At 34.3% G+C, this 18,423-nt stretch overlaps 4 protein-coding genes across 5 annotated transcripts; 2 read left to right on the forward strand and 2 right to left on the reverse strand.

The window, feature by feature from the left end:
* Positions 1-86: 86 nt before the first annotated feature.
* LOC112510014 (tubulin alpha-5 chain-like) lies at positions 87-3,833 on the reverse strand. Its single transcript, XM_025115268.1, has 5 exons — positions 3,721-3,833; positions 2,219-2,433; positions 1,896-2,095; positions 1,113-1,621; positions 87-703 (listed from the first exon to the last, which is right to left on the reverse strand). The coding sequence occupies exons 1-5, from the start codon at positions 3,831-3,833 to the stop codon at positions 394-396; spliced, it is 1,347 nt and encodes a 448-aa protein (XP_024971036.1). The 3' UTR covers positions 87-393.
* Positions 3,834-4,234: 401 nt separating this feature from the next.
* On the forward strand, positions 4,235-6,411 carry LOC112514532 (superoxide dismutase [Cu-Zn] 2). Of its 2 annotated transcripts, none has more exons than XM_025121064.1 (7): positions 4,235-4,360; positions 4,572-4,673; positions 4,950-5,045; positions 5,275-5,306; positions 5,485-5,560; positions 5,785-5,838; positions 6,243-6,411. In XM_025121064.1, exons 1-7 carry the CDS (start codon positions 4,276-4,278, stop codon positions 6,269-6,271), a joined length of 474 nt encoding a protein of 157 aa, XP_024976832.1. In that variant the 5' UTR covers positions 4,235-4,275; the 3' UTR covers positions 6,272-6,411. The 2 variants fall into 2 exon arrangements, with proteins under 2 accessions (XP_024976832.1, XP_024976823.1); XM_025121055.1 differs by lacking the exon at positions 6,243-6,411 and adding an exon at positions 5,967-6,170 and having other exon boundaries at positions 5,785-5,859.
* Positions 6,412-10,938: 4,527 nt separating this feature from the next.
* On the forward strand, positions 10,939-13,501 carry LOC112516328. The gene is made up of 2 exons (XM_025123345.1): positions 10,939-11,729; positions 12,996-13,501. The coding sequence occupies exons 1-2, from the start codon at positions 11,061-11,063 to the stop codon at positions 13,110-13,112; spliced, it is 786 nt and encodes a 261-aa protein (XP_024979113.1). The 5' UTR covers positions 10,939-11,060; the 3' UTR covers positions 13,113-13,501.
* A 3,890-nt stretch (positions 13,502-17,391) lies between these two features.
* On the reverse strand, positions 17,392-17,910 carry LOC112525045 (arabinogalactan protein 14-like). Its single transcript, XM_025134989.1, has one exon. It carries the CDS (start codon positions 17,823-17,825, stop codon positions 17,643-17,645), a length of 183 nt encoding a protein of 60 aa, XP_024990757.1. The 5' UTR covers positions 17,826-17,910; the 3' UTR covers positions 17,392-17,642.
* Between the last annotated feature and the right edge of the window lie 513 nt (positions 17,911-18,423).

The following is an 18,423-nucleotide window of genomic DNA, read 5'->3' on the forward strand; positions in this document are numbered from 1 at the left end:
TCACGAATCTCTTTGGTTGTCATCGGAGATAACTCTTTTAAAACTCGTTTAAGAAACATCCAAGATCAATCTTTCCTAGTTTGGTCCAAATGCCTGTCTCGATGCTCTTTCGTGTATGTGAAAAATACGTTAAACTAACCTCCAACATTCGTCAGCAATCGATCATTTCTATAGATTTCCCCAAAACGTTAAGAACTAAGTACCCCTAAATCTCCAAAACGTCTAAAAACGCGCAAATGGAAACAACTATGTGCGATAAATGACATCTTCAAAATGGCATTTTACACAATTGTAACTAGAAACCAGCAGAAAAAAGGTTTGTGTTTTGAAATTGTATATATAATGGGTGATGACATTGTTAGGCAGGACAGACATACATACATACATACCTACCTACCATTCTTCTTCTTCCTGCTCCTCATCAGCACCTTGACCGACTTCTTCGTAGTCTTTCTCGAGAGCAGCAAGATCCTCACGGGCTTCAGAGAATTCACCTTCTTCCATCCCTTCACCCACGTACCAGTGAACAAATGCTCGTTTAGCGAACATCAGGTCAAACTTGAGGTCAATCCGATTGAAAACCTCGGAAACAGCTGTGTTGTTGCTTATCATGCACACCGCGCGCCTTGTCTTCGCAAGAACGCCCCCAGGTACCACTGTCGGAGCTTGGTAGCTGATTCCAAACTTGAAACCAGTAGGACACCTGAATATGGGAACAAAATGTCAATCATGCCATTCTTATGCTACAAGAAAATAGGCTTTATTGGATGCTAAATATATCAAAATGTCTTATAGGACTTGAGTCCTTTTGAAATAAAACGTCTGATTAGTCTTTTTATGACATTATTTAAAACATGTCATAAAAAACGAGTGTCCTATAAAAGATATGTTTAGAGGACACTTCAAAAGTGTTCTACACTTCATTTCAAAAGTGTCTTAAGAAACTTGTTAGGACACCCAAAAGGGTCGTATCAACTTATAGTAACACCCTTTATATAGCACGCACAATTCTTTGGTCCTATAAAGCAGCTTATTAGGACATTTAAAAATATTTGACTTTCTATAAAGCTGATTTCGTTGTAATGTTATGTGAAAAATAAATATTAACATACCAATCAACAAACTGTACAGTTCGTTTGGTCTTCATAGCAGCGACAGCAGAATTGACATCTTTCGGAAGTACATCTCCACGATACATCAAACAGCATGCCACATACTTCCCATGCCTCGGGTCACATTTAGCCAGCATGCTAGAGGGTTCAAACACAGAACTCGTAATCTCCTGAACCGAGCTCTGCTCGTGGAAGGCTCTTGTAGCAGATATCACGGGTGCATAAGATGAAAGCATGAAATGGATACGTGGGTATGGGACCAGATTGGTTTGGAACTCATTAATGTCAACATTAATGGCTCCATCGAACCTCAAAGAAGTGGTTAAAGAAGAGATAATTTGCGATATTAAGCGGTTTAAATTCCTGTAAGTTGGCCTTTCAATATCTAAAGCCCTTCTGCAGATATCATATATGGCTTCATTGTCCAACAGCACCACCACATCTGTGTGTTCTAGGAGGGAATGAGTTGATAGCACACTGTTGTAAGGCTCAACAACTGCAGTTGACACCTAAAATAAATGTCCACGATGAAAAAGGCACACAATTTTAGTCTTTTAGAAATCTGTAATTATTACAGTTAGTAATTAACTAAATGACAACTTTACCCTTAATAATAGAGGGAGTAGTGGATTTCTTGATCTCATAATTAAATATAGAATTGGAAAGTGGACACTTATTTTCAGACAAACTAAAATAGAAATGTGGATAGTTACTTTGGGACGGAGGGTTAGAACACAGTATGTGATGGTTAAAGTAACTAAAGGTCCTTCCTAGTAACATAACCTGTGGAGATGGAAAAATACTGAAGCCGAGTTTGGGCGTTTTCCCATACTCTACTGACAAGCGTTCTAAAAGCAACGATCCTAATCCCGAACCGGTGCCACCACCAACCGCGTTGAAAACCATAAACCCTTGCAATCCCGTACAATTGTCAGCTAATTTTCTGACTCGATCAAGACACTGATCGACCATTTCTTTTCCGACTGTAATATTGAAAGACACACTTTAGCTGAGTAAGCTTAAGTCTTATAAAGTAGTTTATTAAGATATTTAGACATCTTTGGCATTCTATAAAGCTGATTTTGTTGTAGTGGGTAGTATTATACCTGTATAATGTCCTCTGGCAAAGTTATTAGCTGCATCTTCCTTGCCAGATAAAAGTTGTTCAGGATGGAAGAGTTGTCGGTAGCTTCCGGTCCTAATTTCATCGATGACAGTGGGTTCCAGGTCAACGAATACAGCCCGGGGCACATGCTTTCCAGAGCTGGTTTCGCTGAAGAAGGTATTGAAGGAATCATCTGCAGAGCCTTTGCTGCTGTCACTACAACACATTAAAACAACTTATCATATGATCGATAACTCGTGATATGGATCACGACATTCTTATATTATACGCAACTCAATATACTCAACAAGAAGTGAGAATCGATCACATCAGGGGAGTAGCCGGAGGAAATACGGCAACCAAATCTATTTCCAATGGAGTTGCCAGAAGTCCGCTTTTATAGGACAACAAATATGAGGAAATGTCATAATAGATTGCTTTATAAGTTTAAGTTTCTGGACAAAGAATTGTGCATCAAATGTAAAAGTTATATAACAAGTTCATATGACGCTTTTGAATGCCAAATTATAACATGTTTTATGACACTTTTGAAATAAAATGTTCTATTAGCTTTATGTTTATAGGGCACTTGTTTTTATAAGACATTTTTCAAATAATGTCGTATAAAAAGACTATAAGGACATTTAATTTCAAAAGTGTCCTAAAAACTTGTTAAGATGCCCAAAAGCTTTCTATAAACTTATTGTAACACCTTTATATAGGATGCACGATTGTTTAGTCCCATAAATTAAGTTCCATTAAGCGGTGTATCATAACATTTAGACATATTTGACGTCCTATAAAACCGATTTTCTTGTAGTATAATGAATGTAACTTGATCTACAAACATGTACAATTAGCTTCCAGGACCATACAACTCTGAATGCAAGATTACAAGCCACCTTGGACGCTCAAGTTTTCATCTTTCAAGTAACAATATACGGTGGGTTCTGTCATACTCCAAACGGATTTAAAAGTGTTCTAATAAGACACAGCATGGCTGCATGGGTCGAAATGAGATGCATATATGGAAAAGTTCTAAAGAAGATGCTGAAACTACGTTCATTAATTTTAAACCATATGATAAAATCAATGAAACAAAACGTCATGGTCATATTATACGCATCGATATCATATTCATTAGACGTGATCTCTAGATAGACATATTGACCCAAAACCATTAGAAACTTTAAATGCTGCCATATCCAGAAGTTGATCTACGGAATCGAATGTTCCAAACCAAAATGGAAAAGAGGACATCATGAGTTATATACATGTACAGGCGAAGGATCGTGCAAGGTATATATATATATATATATATATATGATGATTCATGTCTAATCAATGTGAAACACCAAACAGATTGCATCACACACACTGTATTCTGTTTGATGCAAACCCTAAAAGAGATCAAACTTATTGCATAGGAAGGTAATCCATTGAAATCCGAATTTCACCTTCCCCAATTCATAAAAAACAAATCAAATTCAAAATTATAGTTACCCTTGCATTAATCCATCGTTTTGAATTCCATGTTCGAGACAATAGAGCTCCCAGCAAGCATTTCCAACCTGAATCCCTGCTTGTCCAATGTGTACGCTAACGATCTCTCTCATATCTCAATTAATTAAACCAAAATCAAATCGAAAGAAAGGAAAATAAGAAAGAAATTATTGGGGAAAGCGGTTGCTGCATCTGTTTCGTTATTTATAGTTGCCGCCAACTTTCTTTTCGTTTGCTGTGCGTTGCACCTCCATCGCCTCTCATCTCGCCTCTCACCACCCCAAATTTCATTATAGACTAAAATACACTTTTGGTCCTTGTATTTTTTTTCATTTTATGCTATTTTGATCCTTATAGTTTTAAAAGTCCAACTTAGCCATCAAAAATATTCGGAGGGTTAAATATGTAATAATTAGAAAAATAGGGGTTGGTTTTGTAGTAATTTATAGTATGAGGGTGTCTATTGTAAAATTGACTCAATATTTTGGTTTGCTAGAGCGATGATGATGATGAAGCTCGTGTGGTGGAAGTCCAGAAACGCTGAGTCGGCGGAAAATGGGTGGTTTGAAAGCGGTGGCAGTCATAACCGGCGGCGACAACTCCATCAAAGGATCTCTTCAGTTCTTGCAGGACCACAATGGTCTCTCATCTCAGTTTTTACTCTTTTTGTATTGGGTTTGGGGGTTTGCACCCAATTTTCATTTTCGATTAACGAAAAGAAATCCCTAGAAAAAGGACCTGAAAGTTGCTAGATTTCACTAATTCAATAGAGTTCCATTTCATTCGTTATTCGTTTTCTATTTCAATTACTAATTCAAAATTACTTGTTGAATTTGTGTGAATGTAAACAGGGGTTACTCATGTGAGAGGTAAGATAGTAGGGCTCAAACCAGGTCTTCATGGCTTCCATATTCATGCTCTTGGTGATACCACTAACGGCTGCAACTCCACTGGTACTCCTTATATCCATAACAGTCCACTTTTCGTTTTGAAAGTTCAGTTTTTCACTTCTGAATTATGAATTTGACCTAGAGTTTCTAACTTTTTAGTCACAATGTTGGACATGTTACAGTTTGATGAGTTCTTTCACATCCATAATTTGAATGTGATTACGTAGTATTGAAATGTGATCGGTTAATTTTGTTTACTTGTGTGATTATACTCCAATTTTTTGGTTTGATGGGTGGAGTATTCTTACATGTTCATGTGTAATTTGATGTAAAAATTAGGACCTCATTTCAATCCACTAAACAAAGATCATGGAGGTCCTCTGGATGCTATACGCCATGCAGGCGATTTGGGGAACATTGTAGCTGGCCAAGACGGTGTGTGTTCTCTGCCCTTAGAACTATCAAATTTAGTCTCTATTCATCCATGAATATTTTCTATTTTCATTTTGTTGGTCCCATTTATACTAGGACACATAAAGATATTATTACGGTCCCATTTAGGAGAAATGAAAACAGATGATAAAGAACCAAGAAAAATGGTATCAACAAATGGAACCCTAATGTTTCCTAGGTTACCTTTTACCATTTCTTTTTGGTTTTGCAGGAGTTGCTGAGGTATCGATTGAAGATTACCATGTATGCATCTTATAACTCAGTTGTACCAACTTTCTTAATCATTGAGGATTCGTTGATTATGGAGAGAATCGAATTGCTTCTTTCTCACAACTAAAATCCCCGTATTATTTAAAGGATTTGCTCATTTTTTGGAAAGCTAAAAGTTTTCTTGGGCTGTATCCTTTGAAATGTTGTGCAGATTCCACTAAAGGGGCAGCATTCCATTTTGGGGAGGGCAGTTGTTATTCATGCTGATCCTGATGATCTAGGGAGAGGTAAATGTAATACATAAATTGCAACATTTCCGTTTCTCTTGGGCAAATTTCGGAGTTAGGATTACCTATTTCACGACATCATCTTAGAAATCATTGAAGCAATTGATTTTGGTCAACAAGATTCATGTTTTATCATCATTCAAGGGGTAGGAATTTTGATTAATTCTCAAATAGTTTCAAAAAATATGCATTCAGTCCACACTTTTGTGATTTTCATGCAACAGGTGGGCATAAGCTTAGCAAGACAACTGGAAATGCAGGTGCTAGAGTTGGTTGTGGTAAGGATTCTAAGAAAACAGGTGCTAGAGTTGGTTGGGGTCCTTGTTATCAACTAATCCTAATAAACTCTTTCTATCAACTATTTTTTGTACTAAAACAAATTTTGGACCTCTTTTATGTACTAAAGTTTTTCAGGACTCCTTCGGACTATACCCTTTTTCCCGGGCCCCCTAATGTTTTGGGGCCAGGACGGGTGCTCGCCCCCAGGAACGGCACTGCTGATGATATTTCTAAATTGGTCAATTGAACAATGCAAGATCATGATATGGGTCATGTATAGTTGTTCTTTGGTGCTTATAACAAGATGACTGTTTGATTTAAGCTTTCAAAATCAGTTCATTTTTATCTTTCTATGAAATTTTCTTGACCAACAACTGACATCTTTTGCATCGGTGTCTAATAGGTGTCATCGGGCTTCAATCTTCAGTGTAAAGCTAGCGACCAGGCTCCTCTATACTTGTAAAACATGTATTTACTTCTTAATCATGTTCTGAGATAAAAAAAAATGAACTAATGAAGCATATTTGGTATGTCTTTCCTCATTTGGATCAGTAAATTTCGATGTTATTTCACTGGCAACGGTATAGAAACTTGAGACCATACGGTCTATGCCATCTGTCTTCTTTCTTCTTTCGGCGAAGAGGGGCTGGGGTGGTGATGGTCTCTGGCAAAGATCAGGCGGTGGAGGCTGGTGGTGTAGGGTTCTCATGCCAGGGGGAGCATGGGAAAAGAAAAAGGAGGTTTCGGGAGGGGGGAGGGGGAGTTGGGGATCCCTTCATATTCCCTTGTGGTTTAGGGCAAATATGGAATAGATAAATAATAATATGATAAAAGACCAAAAAATGGTATAAGAAGACCAAAGAAAAGGGTGGAAAAGACTAAAATGTCCCTGAATTTAATTAGGTTAACTGAATCTTTTCGATTCAGTTAGAGATAGGGACTCGGAAGGCGCAAAACTGCAAGCCATGAGTCTCAAAGGCATATTCATTTTGATTTTGGGATCATAGGGGACGTTTGGTTCGTTGGAATCCGTCAGAATCTGATGGAATTGGAATGGTCAATTCCGTTAACGAAATTTCATTTCAATGTTTGGTTACCCATGGAATGGAATTGAATTCCAAACATTCTCTCATTTAAGGATTTCACTATTTCTTTATAAAAGAGATGGAATTGAAATCTATTCCATCAAAATTTTATAAATGAGAAAAATACCCTCATTACAACTTAATAACCTTAGGCACACCTTTTCCATTCTCATCTGTTGCTTCCAATATTGAACCTGGTTTCTCTCATCTTGAATGACTTGTTTCATCTTGATCATCGATCGAAGACTGCAGATACAATTTCTACTTATGATTGATGCTTTCGATTTTTGCTTCTAATTTCGATTTCTGCATACGATTTCTTCTTCCAATTTCGATTTCTGCATACGAATTTGATTTCTGCATAAGATTTATGCTTACAGTTTCCGATTTATGTATGATTTATGTTTCCGATTTTTTGTTCTGATCTTTTCTGTTATTGTTTCCGATTTCTGTTCCGAGATGACAACCAAATAGAGCTCACAAAAATCTAAAGCTCAAACAATCTGCTCATCAAATGTTAATTTTATTATTATTTGTGTTTAAAAAAATAAAAAAGAATATCAGAGAGCATTTTTTTTTCTTTTTTCATCATTCCGATTCTGTTGTAAACCAAATAGACAGATTCCAATTCATTGGACATATACATTCCATTCTTGTCAACCAAACACTAGGTCAAACCTGATAACATTTCATTCCAATTCCTTCCAGGTTCCAATTTCATTGATAGATTTCATTTCTTCAGAAATCATTCTGCGAACCAAACACCCTCTAGTCCGTAAAAAATTTGAACCATAGGGACTAAACCTAGAACTCACTGCTTTGTGATGAGAACATTTGAGCCTTTGGATGGGTGTTCTTATATTTATCTAACGGTTCACAAACCACGTTTTATCAATGTTTATCTACCTTTAACCTTCTTCAATCATGTTCACACATGAATTTGTTAAAACTTTTATTCAAGAAAATATGACTTTTTTTGGGACGATGTAAAATAAATTTGGTTGACCACAAATCCATTATTCTTTAATTCATGATAAACCGACCTTTGGCTTAGTAGCTACAAGATCCACAAATTTGAACCCGATAAAACCCTCCGGTCGTTTGTCAATAAGAAAATGCCAAATACAATTAAAGGGATATTTATATGACAAAAGAGTTGCTTATCTTATCGGGTAACATTTTCAGCCATCAGTATGAATTGTTCATAAGTGTCTCTTACCTGGTAAGCACTAATTGGATTAAAGTCTCCTAAGTCACTTATCGAGTAAGAACATCAGTTTTTTCCATTCCCAACCTGGTAAGCATTTGGTAGAAGGGTTCTAAGGCACAATTTGGAATACATCGATTACATGTACAATATAGATATGACATGTTTCTTGCTCGAATTAGTTTATGTTTTCACTGTCTTCTTGTGAAAATAGACGGAGATAGGACCCACAATTAAATCACGTAAACAAATTGAACATTCTTAATTGAATCTTTCTCATTCGACTTGTAATACATTTTCACAACTCGGGATACACTGCCTACCTATGATCATATTCGCTAACAAGCCATCCAAACTACAGTCTTAGGGTGGAAAACGATCTCCAGAATCTAATAAATGTCTAATTTATACAGTTTTAGAAATTTGTAATTATTGCATTTTCTAATTAATTAATGATAATTTTACCTTTAATAATAAAGGGAATGATGAACTTTTCTATATCATAAGTAAGGATAAAATTGGAAAGTTAACAATTTTTTTTAAATAGACACTTATTTTAAGAGAAATTAACCGATATAAGTTAAGTGTTGTATAATTAACATCAAATTGCCATTTTTTCTACTTCAAAATTGGTAACGAATCTTCTGTTATGTTCGAAATTTTCGATAAAACATGCATTTTGTGCAGGGGAAGGAGTTCATTGTGTTCCTCCAGTGCAAACTATGAACACAAACCGCTACCGGAATTTTATTATGCGGTCACCGATCAGTTCCTATGCTTTGCGGGAATTCCTAAATGTGTTCCAAATACTCAAAATCTCACGTTATATTTCTATGGTGTGTCGTTTCGCCCTCTTTTGAAGACAATCCATATGTTCAAACGTGTTCTTCATATGATCAATGTCGTCAATAAAGTCTGGACCATATTGAAATCCTACAACACGTGGTACTTTCATGAAGGTGCAAGGAATTGCCCGTATGTACCAAAAGGTCATTGGCCCACTGATATTTAGGTTACTGGTGGAATCCAACATTCTTGGAGGTTAAAGGTTCAAACATTACCAAAAACTAGAAGTGTGTGTAGTTTTGTCGTATATAAATATTATGTACTTAAAAAAATTCTCATATTTGGGTTTCTTCTTTGGCATTGGTCTGTTTGGGCAAATGATGGGATGGAGGATTAACATGTATTATCACCTTCCCTCGGTTTACGTAATTAATAAAAAAGTTAAAATTTTCGTACAAAAATCACAAATTACATACTTTTCGCCCCTAAAAACACTTCAAATTTTTGTTTCCACCACTGTCTTTAGGGAAAACCCCTTCAAGTCATTTTCGTGGTTGGTTAGATTCAAGATTTTGCATTCGAAGTCAATTGGCAACGTGTTGTTCACGTGTCTTTGTTACCCTACATGGGTTGATTACGGTGGCGGCTTGGCCACGAGCTCACGGGTCTAAGAAGGCTGTAGATTCAGGACCACTTGGTTGTAGATAGCGTCTTGCCACGAACCTACAAGTTAATGAAATGAATTATCGTGTTTTGTCTCTATTATACTCATGCGTAGACATCTTCAATTGTTCGTCCTTTTAGAGTTACAATTGTATTAACAAGTCTGTAACATATATCAAAACTACCAAAACATAACCTCCCAACTTCCTATCCTAATATTGCATTTTCACACTGTATCAACGTTATCATTAAATTCACCGTAATTTTCACATGCCATAAAAATGCTAACGTAAGGCGAGTCATCCCCTACTCTTAGTACTCTAATCGCACCTCTGGAGATCCCTTTTTACTAGTTAGCCTAGTTTCCTCACATGCCCTAGTCTGTTATTTTAATATCGCGTTTTCACGAACTCCAGTTAGTAAGCGCTTATCAAATCACATTATATTATCGGATGAATATGGTAAGAACCAAGAATCTTACTGGTAAGAGCAAAACAAGGACCAAGAGTCTTACCCGGTAAGTGAGGGCAACGACTCTTACCAAGTGCTTACCGGGTAAATTGTTGCATACAATGCCGTTTTGATGGACTAAAATCTTATCCGGTAAGTAAATGATAGTGTTAATTTTTGCCGATAAGCACTTACCGGATAAGTGTTTAGTAAACGGCCCCTTCATCGACGTTATCATTAAATTTACGGTGCGATGAAAATATTAAGTTGGATAATAATATTGATGGTTTTCCATAAATATAGGAGGAATGGGTGGTTGAGTTGATTTTGTAGCAGCTGAAATTAGGAGGACCACATAACATGTGAAGTAGAGGTGTACTTGGCTTGTGCTAGATTACCTGCAGCCAGGAATATGTTTTTCAATAATAATAATAATATATTTTTTTTTATTAACCTGAATATCTAACTCGCTATGTGAGCCGACTAATCCCAGGACGACCACCTGTTTTGCAGATAGCCCGGAGTCACCGCATTTGAACCTCCATGGCCACAAGAGGATTTTTATTTCTTCTTGGATTTGAACCTAAGACCTCCTGGTACTTTTGACTTTTGGAACCAAACTCAAACCAATCAATCACCCACCCTTTTTTTGGTTTTAGGATCATACATACATACATACAAAACAAAATCTATCCATTATTTAGAATGATATATCAGTTATCCAAACTAACGATGGTATAATTAGATTTAAAAAATATCTTAAAGAACATATGAAAACAATATTGAAATCAAATTGGTTCACATCATGTGGGGGCCCCATTGGACCAACCCCTAATTTGTCAAGCATTAGAATGGATTCCACTGAAGAAAAGATCCCAAATTTCTCAAACAACACACCATTAGAGGTGGCTTCTTCCAACTGAAATTCCTCACTACACTCCATACCTTCAATAATTCACCAATTTCTGTTTAAAACCCATCTCTTTTTCTTCACAATCCAATCAAAACATCTCAACTTTAATGCAAGAAAATGGATCTTGAAGATGAAGGATGGGTGAACATACCCTATGATGGCCTTCTTCAAGTCCATGATGATGGTGGCAACAAATTCTTTTCAAGAAAGTATGTGAGGAGTCCCAAGAATCTCTTCAAAATGGATTACTTCAAATCCTCACGAGAATTCGTCGAAGAGGATTCAAGATCGCGAAACCAATTGATTCCTCTCCCGATTCAAATGGATGATCACCGTGAAGAGGAGGTGAAAGAAGTCACCGGGCTCCCGGTTTTGATCAACGGGGAGCTCAAAGAAGCTCCGGAAGCGGATCTTGATCCGATCTTCCAGGTTTTCTTCAAGAAAGAGAACGAATTTGTCGAAATGAAAATGGATTCCTCGAGATCAAGTCCTCGAGGAATCAGTTTACCGTATATTGACACGGATGTGTTTCAATATGAGGAAAAAAGTGATGATGATGATGATGATGATATGGCATCAAAAGTGGGGGTTGATGAGGTCGAGAAGGCGATCCATGAAGAAGGCAATGAAGGGTTGAATCTATGGAAATGGGGTGTAAATGGGATCGGTGCTTTTTGCTCTTTTGGCATGGCTGCTGCCACCATTTGTATCATCCTTCTCGGAAGTGGTCAAAGGCACAAACAACACAATCACAAGATTAGGATCCAAATCTTCTCCGATGACAAGGTTCGATAAGTTTTCTTGCTTAGATTCATTCAATTCATCAAGATTCTTTTAATGGTGTGTTTATTTAGATCGTGTAAAAAAGCAACTTTATGAATTATTGATGGAAAAATTGCACCAAAATGAAACCAATTTTTACCTGATTCTTATTTTGAGGAACTAACTTTCAAAATTGTCTTTTAGGGGTCTCTATCAAACTTTTTGTTTATTTAAGGGTCTGGTTGATCTGTTGAACAGGTAACAGGTAATTTAAGGGTCTCTATCAAACTTTTGTTACGGATTGGTTAGATATAAAAACCTTGAATGTGATATTCAATATTTATTTTTTTATTGCATCAATTAATTTTTTTTCTATTACAATTGATTTTTTTATTGCATTAGTAAAAAACAATTTTTATTGTGGTAATTTGGATTTTTTTTGAAAAAATCTTCAATTTGATATCTGACTTTAAAAAAAAAATGAGATTTGAAATGAAAAATAGATTTTATTGCATTATTTTTTGGAAAAAAACGAATTTTAGTTATTTTTCTATAATTATTTTGTAATTTTAAATATGACATAAAATATTAGTTTTATAATAAAAAAATTAATATTACGTGAAATATCTTTAGTTGGCAAAAAAATCTGGATGATATCAGCATTAACGGTCAACCAGACCCTTAAATAAACAAAAAGTTTGATAGAGACCCCTAAATGACGATTTTGAAAGTTGGTTCCCCAAAATAAGAATCAAGTGAAAGTTGGTTCCATTTTGGTGCAATTTTCCCATTATTGATATATATATATATATATATATAGAGAGAGAGAGAGAAAGAGAGAGAGAGAGAGAGAGAGAGAGAACGAGTTTGTTTCAAATGCAATTCATCGCATTTGTACAACCAATGCAACCCAATAAATTTAGATATTTATGGAAATGATTAGAGTTTATTTATTATGATTTGAATATTTATAGAAGATGAATATGGTTCATTGATTATGATCAATATTTTATATTAGGAAACAATCAAAACTTCTATGAAATAACATATTCATCAAATAAATGGAAAGTTGAGATTGAGTTGTATTAGTTGTACAAATATAAAAGATTGTATAATAACTCACCTATATATATATATATATATATATATATATGCCCTCTGTCTTAATATATATATATATATATATATATATATGCCCTCTGTCTTAATCTATATCCATTTATGAATTTATAAGAGTTGTTAAAATTAATAAACTAAATTAAATGTAATTATTGTAAATGTAAATTGCAGAGGATAAAGCAAGTGGTTGATCGTGCAAATGAGGCAATGTCAGCAGTGAGACTGAGAGGGGTCCCTTTGTCCACTGCCCACATCACATATGGGGGTTACTATGAACAACCTCTCTAGCCTCAAATTTGGTATCTAATTACCAATAAATCTTTATAACTTGAATTAGTGATTCAATTATTATAGCAAATTAATGGTCGTTTTTTGAAAAACGTCAAGAAAATTGAGTCGTTATGCTTTGCAAGAATGATCGGTGACGGATACATTATGATAGTTCCATCTAAATTTGTTTATTCTTGCAAAGTGTAGTGCGTTTTTGCATATTTTTGAAGAACGACAAGTTGTTTGCATTGGAAGTTCAGGTACGATGATTTGAAGAGTCTGTAACTCTGTTCTAAATTAAGCATTTAGCCTAAGCTTTATTCTAAGTTGTAGTAATGAAGGACTTTTCAGATTTATGTTTGTGTATATATCTTAGATTATGGCAATAAAATGTATATGATGTGAAATATTCATGTAAATATTATTATTTGTTTTTTTAATGGCAGTGTAAGTTTATTATTTGGTATATGTTATCAACCCAAATCAAGGTTCAATTTAACATTAAGGGGTTGTTTTGGATTGCTTATAAAAACAATTTATTGACTTATTCCGGTGTGACAYCGATAATAAATACTTTTGAGTGTTTGAATAAACAACTTATACCGGTGCCAAACCGATAATAAATAGTTTTTGAAGAAGCTAAACCTTTCTGACTTCTAATAAATTGATAAATACTTTTGTAGAAAAATATAAGTTATTTCAAATAAGCAATCCTAAACACCCATATATCAATATTATAGTAGCATGTTAAAAGGCCTGTTTTTTAAATCATAACATGAAATAATATTTATGATTATTTATCCAAATATTTTATTTGGTGATTATTATACAACCAAATTTGACTTCATCAAACCTTTACTAAATTATTATGAATACTATAATATCTCAACAATTTATATGGGATTTTATTTCTCAATTTCACACAATCGTCATATATGGCATCCTATGGTTATGCATTGAACCATTTCTACGCTGGTTATATATAAATGCATTTTTATATACTAGATAAGTACTCGCGTAATGTAGCGAGATACATTTTGATTTTAATATTTCATTTTATTTTTTATCTTAATCGATGTTATAATATGGTCTTATGTGATTTTGAAAAAATTATAATGTTTTTATTTTTGAATAAAATATAAATTTAAAGATATCATAAAAATTTGACAAAAATATATCAATATTAGTATCAAATTAACTATTTAAAATTTCTATTTTTTGTGTAATTTTTTAATTCAATTTTTTATTATAATTTAATTTAGTTTTAATAACGAAGTAATTTATATTTTGTTTAATAATATAATTTTCTTATAAAGATTATAATTAAATATTTTGTTAGATCTCAATTACTATCCTAATTATATTTTAGATTTTATATATTTAAAATGAGATGTTTATTCTCTATTTAATTATGTCTATCTACAGTTAGTTACACAAATTCAAACATAAAACTTTAATAAGTTGTAACTATGCACAATTAACTTGTAATCTTGAATTTTAAATAATATGCATCAATAAACAGTACTTTATACATAAAAAATGATTTTTAAAAGTTTTTGTCAAATGCTTTATAATATAATATAGATTATTAAATTCAATCCTACTTTTTGGTTTTTTAGTCACAAATATCAATGTCAATACTAATTTTTACATTCTCAATACATAATCTGATTTCATTTTAATATTAAAAAGGTGCATATAGTCGGGGCCTACCCTAAAGATAGGCAGCCCCGACAACGGTCAAAGGCATCAAATTAGGCCGAGTGATATTATAACTAATAAAAAAATTTGTATGTATTTTTGTTTTGAAAAACCATATGCTAATATATGGAAACATGTTTTTGCAGCAAATTGTTAGAATAAAATCCTATATAAAATAATACAGATTATTAGGTTATTTCAACTTAGAACCACAAACATTTTTTGAGTTATTTTCTAAATCAGATTATGTATGAAATAATTCAGATTACTATCTAGTTTTAACTATTTTTTGGTGATTATGCAAAGTAATAAATATGACCCCTCGATTACTGTTATTTATTTTGTTTTATATTTCTTGATTCAACGTTGAATCCCATAAATCCAATTTTGTCGTCAACTATATTTTGGTTGTTTCTTAATGCTTAGACTATATAACACTCGCTACTCAAAACTATCTGACTTTTAAAAATATGACAATTGCTATTCAAGGATGGGCACAATAATCATTCCATGCAATTCTCTAAGGTGGCGTTTGATTTGCATAATGTTATTGAATGAAATGAAGTCTATCAAAGGAATTTGACTTTAAATGAATTGGAGTGGAATGTTGTTAGGTTTGACCTGTTTGATTGGCAGAATTGGAATGGAATCTGTTAAAGGAATTAGAATCTGACTGTTTGGTTCACAGAATGTAGTTCTGGAATTGGAATGAAATTCTGGTAAATGATTAAAATACCCTTTTGACAAAAATCGAAGCAAGCAAACAACAAAGAAACAGAATTGGTTTCTGTTTGACAAAAATCAAAGCAAGCAAACAACAAAGAAATATAATTGGTTTCTGTTTGACAAAAATCGAAGCAAATAAACAACAAAGAAACAAAATTGGTTTCTGTTTGACCACTGATCGAAGCAAGCAAAATAAAACAGAAACAATACACAAACAGAACCAACAAACACAGAAACATAAATTGATGGTTTCAGTTTCACCCTTCGTCGAAGCAAGCAAACAGAAATTGGTTTCACCATAGTGTATTTTGATGGTTTTTGTTTCAGCATTCATCGAAGAAACCAAACCGAAATATTCAAATCAAACAGAAAAATCGAGCAGGAGAAATCCATGAAATGAAATCGAGCAAGGAGAAACAAAATCAAGCAAGGAGAGAGAGAGAGAGATCGAGCAGGGAGAAATCGAAAGATTACCTGTTGCGAGTTGGTGTTCGATGGAGAAACAAGAGATCGAGAAGTTGCTTGTAATGGTAGCTCTCCAGATTATACGTATTGTGTTTTTATGAGATTAGGCATTTTGGGTCGAGGGTATATTGGATATTATGAAAATAAGAAATTCCATTCCATCACAATATCATCTATTTATCAAGGAATGTTAAAATCCACTATCCATGGAATTCATAGGAATCTGAAGATTCCTTCCATTGAAAAGAATGAATCAAATGAAGTAAAAGAATCTAGTCAAAAGAATTCAACATTTCAATTTCTTCAGATTCGTCTAGAATCTGCGAACCAAACGCCACCTAAAATTCAATCTGATTCACGTTACATTGTGGTGATGTATAATTTTAAAATATGTTCTATGAAAAACACTACCATTCAAGAAACAGTAACAAATTATTGGCGTGGAGAAAACATTTAATTTGATTAGGTTCCAAACCCTTAAAAAATTAGTATATTTTATTCGAGTGATTTTTATATAATGGTAGCATTATGTATCCCTTCGTCTCGACAAGAAAATTCCTACCACTGGCCTGCATATAGCACTTAGGGGCCATTTACTAAACACTTACTCGGTAAGCGCTTACCGACAAAATTTAACACTATCATTGACTTACTGGGTATGATTTTAATCCACCAAAACGATATCGTATGAAACAATTTACCTAGTAAGCATTTACCGTGGGAAGAGTCGTCGCTCTCACTTATCGAGTAAAACTCTTGGTCCCTGTCTCGCTCTTACTGGGTAAGATTTTTGACCCTTACCATATTCATCCGGTAAGATACTGTGACTTGATGTTCACTTACCCGAGTAAGCGTTTAGTAAACGTCCCCCTAGCATTACAAACAAAGGAATTGAATGATTGATAGAAACAACCAACCTACCGTATTTAAAATTGGGATACACCAACAACTCTATATTTACATCCAACCAACATGATTTAAAGCTTATGGCATAAATCCACGGTGTGTGAATTTATCTTTAAAGTCCTATAAAAACATAGGATTGAAAAATTTGAGATCTCGTTGGATTTGAATTTCAAATTCATCTCAATCCTATATTTGGTTTGTTTAGATTGTCCGGATTTGAAATCCCACAGACATAAGATTTTGAAATCCTACAAACATATTCGAAATTTCACGAGATTTCGTGGAATTGTATGAAATAAGTAATCGGAGTTGTTTAAAAAACGCTAAATTGCCAAGTGTTTATAGGATTAACGTGACAGATATCGAAAATCTTACGTAATAAGAGTGATGACAAAAATCGAGAATCTTATCCGATAATCGAGAGTGACAACTTTTATCCCATTAATATTTTACCAGGTAAATGTTTGGGTACAACTAAATGTGCAGAGAATCCTTTTACAGAAAAATAAGAAATAAGAAATATTTATTCAATCCAATCACTAAAACTATATATAACTCCAATATGTTCAAGGATTACAAGACCACCATCACAATCTAACACAAATGAAACGAATTAAATCACAAAAAAAAAAAAAACCAATAAATACGTTTAAACAAATGATGTTGAACCATTTTTCTCCTTCAAAGGAAAAATCTACGTACCAATACCATCACTTCAAACAAAGCAGATCTCTGAAGAATCAAATCAATTTAGAAGAGGAATCCGACGGATAGAGCAATTACGGAGGCAATGGCAGCAGTAGGGACGAATGCGACGGCGTCGGAGGATGGGGGAGGTGCCGGAGCTATTTGTGCAGTGACATTAGTAACCGCCGATACGGCCATCAACATGACAACGACGACGGCGAAGAAGTTCAACTTCATTGATTCCATTCCCTTCACGTGAATGATTCTTCCAAAAAAGGAAAGCGATAGAAAAAGTGTAAAAATGGTGAAGAGGGGAAGGAAATTGAAGTGGTGGATTTGGGAATGGTGATGGAGGGGTAAATATAAGGTGGGAAGGGCGGGCAGGGAGGTCTGCCCGTGAGGACCACATGGCATGGGGGAAGACATGATGACCCGACTGCCCGTTTGGTGACAGGTTGTTCTTGCGATTACAGCTGTTGCCAACGGTTTAATTGCTTTTTCGTGGGCTCCATTGTCTTTCCTACCTTTACCACCCTCTTTTATCAGTACCAAGTAAAAAAAGACATTTATCAACAATTAATTTTTGATGGTCGAGAATATTATTTAATAAAGCAAGTGGAGGCGATGACTTTTGTCAATAAACACTTATGGGTTGTTTGGCAGTTGCTAAATGATTTAGTTCAGAATAGTTAAGAGGTTATAATGGCTAAGAGGATCAGAATGGTTAAGTGCTGAATGAAACAAGGTTGTTTGGTAATTGTTCTCTGAATGACAACAAATTATCATTTTAACCCTCAAGAAATACAATCAATTCTAAACGGATATATCGAAAAGATGTTGTTCT

The sequence above is a fragment of the Cynara cardunculus genome, assembly GCF_001531365.2.
Source record: "Cynara cardunculus var. scolymus isolate 2C chromosome LG 1, CcrdV1, whole genome shotgun sequence".
NCBI lineage: Eukaryota > Viridiplantae > Streptophyta > Magnoliopsida > Asterales > Asteraceae > Cynara > Cynara cardunculus.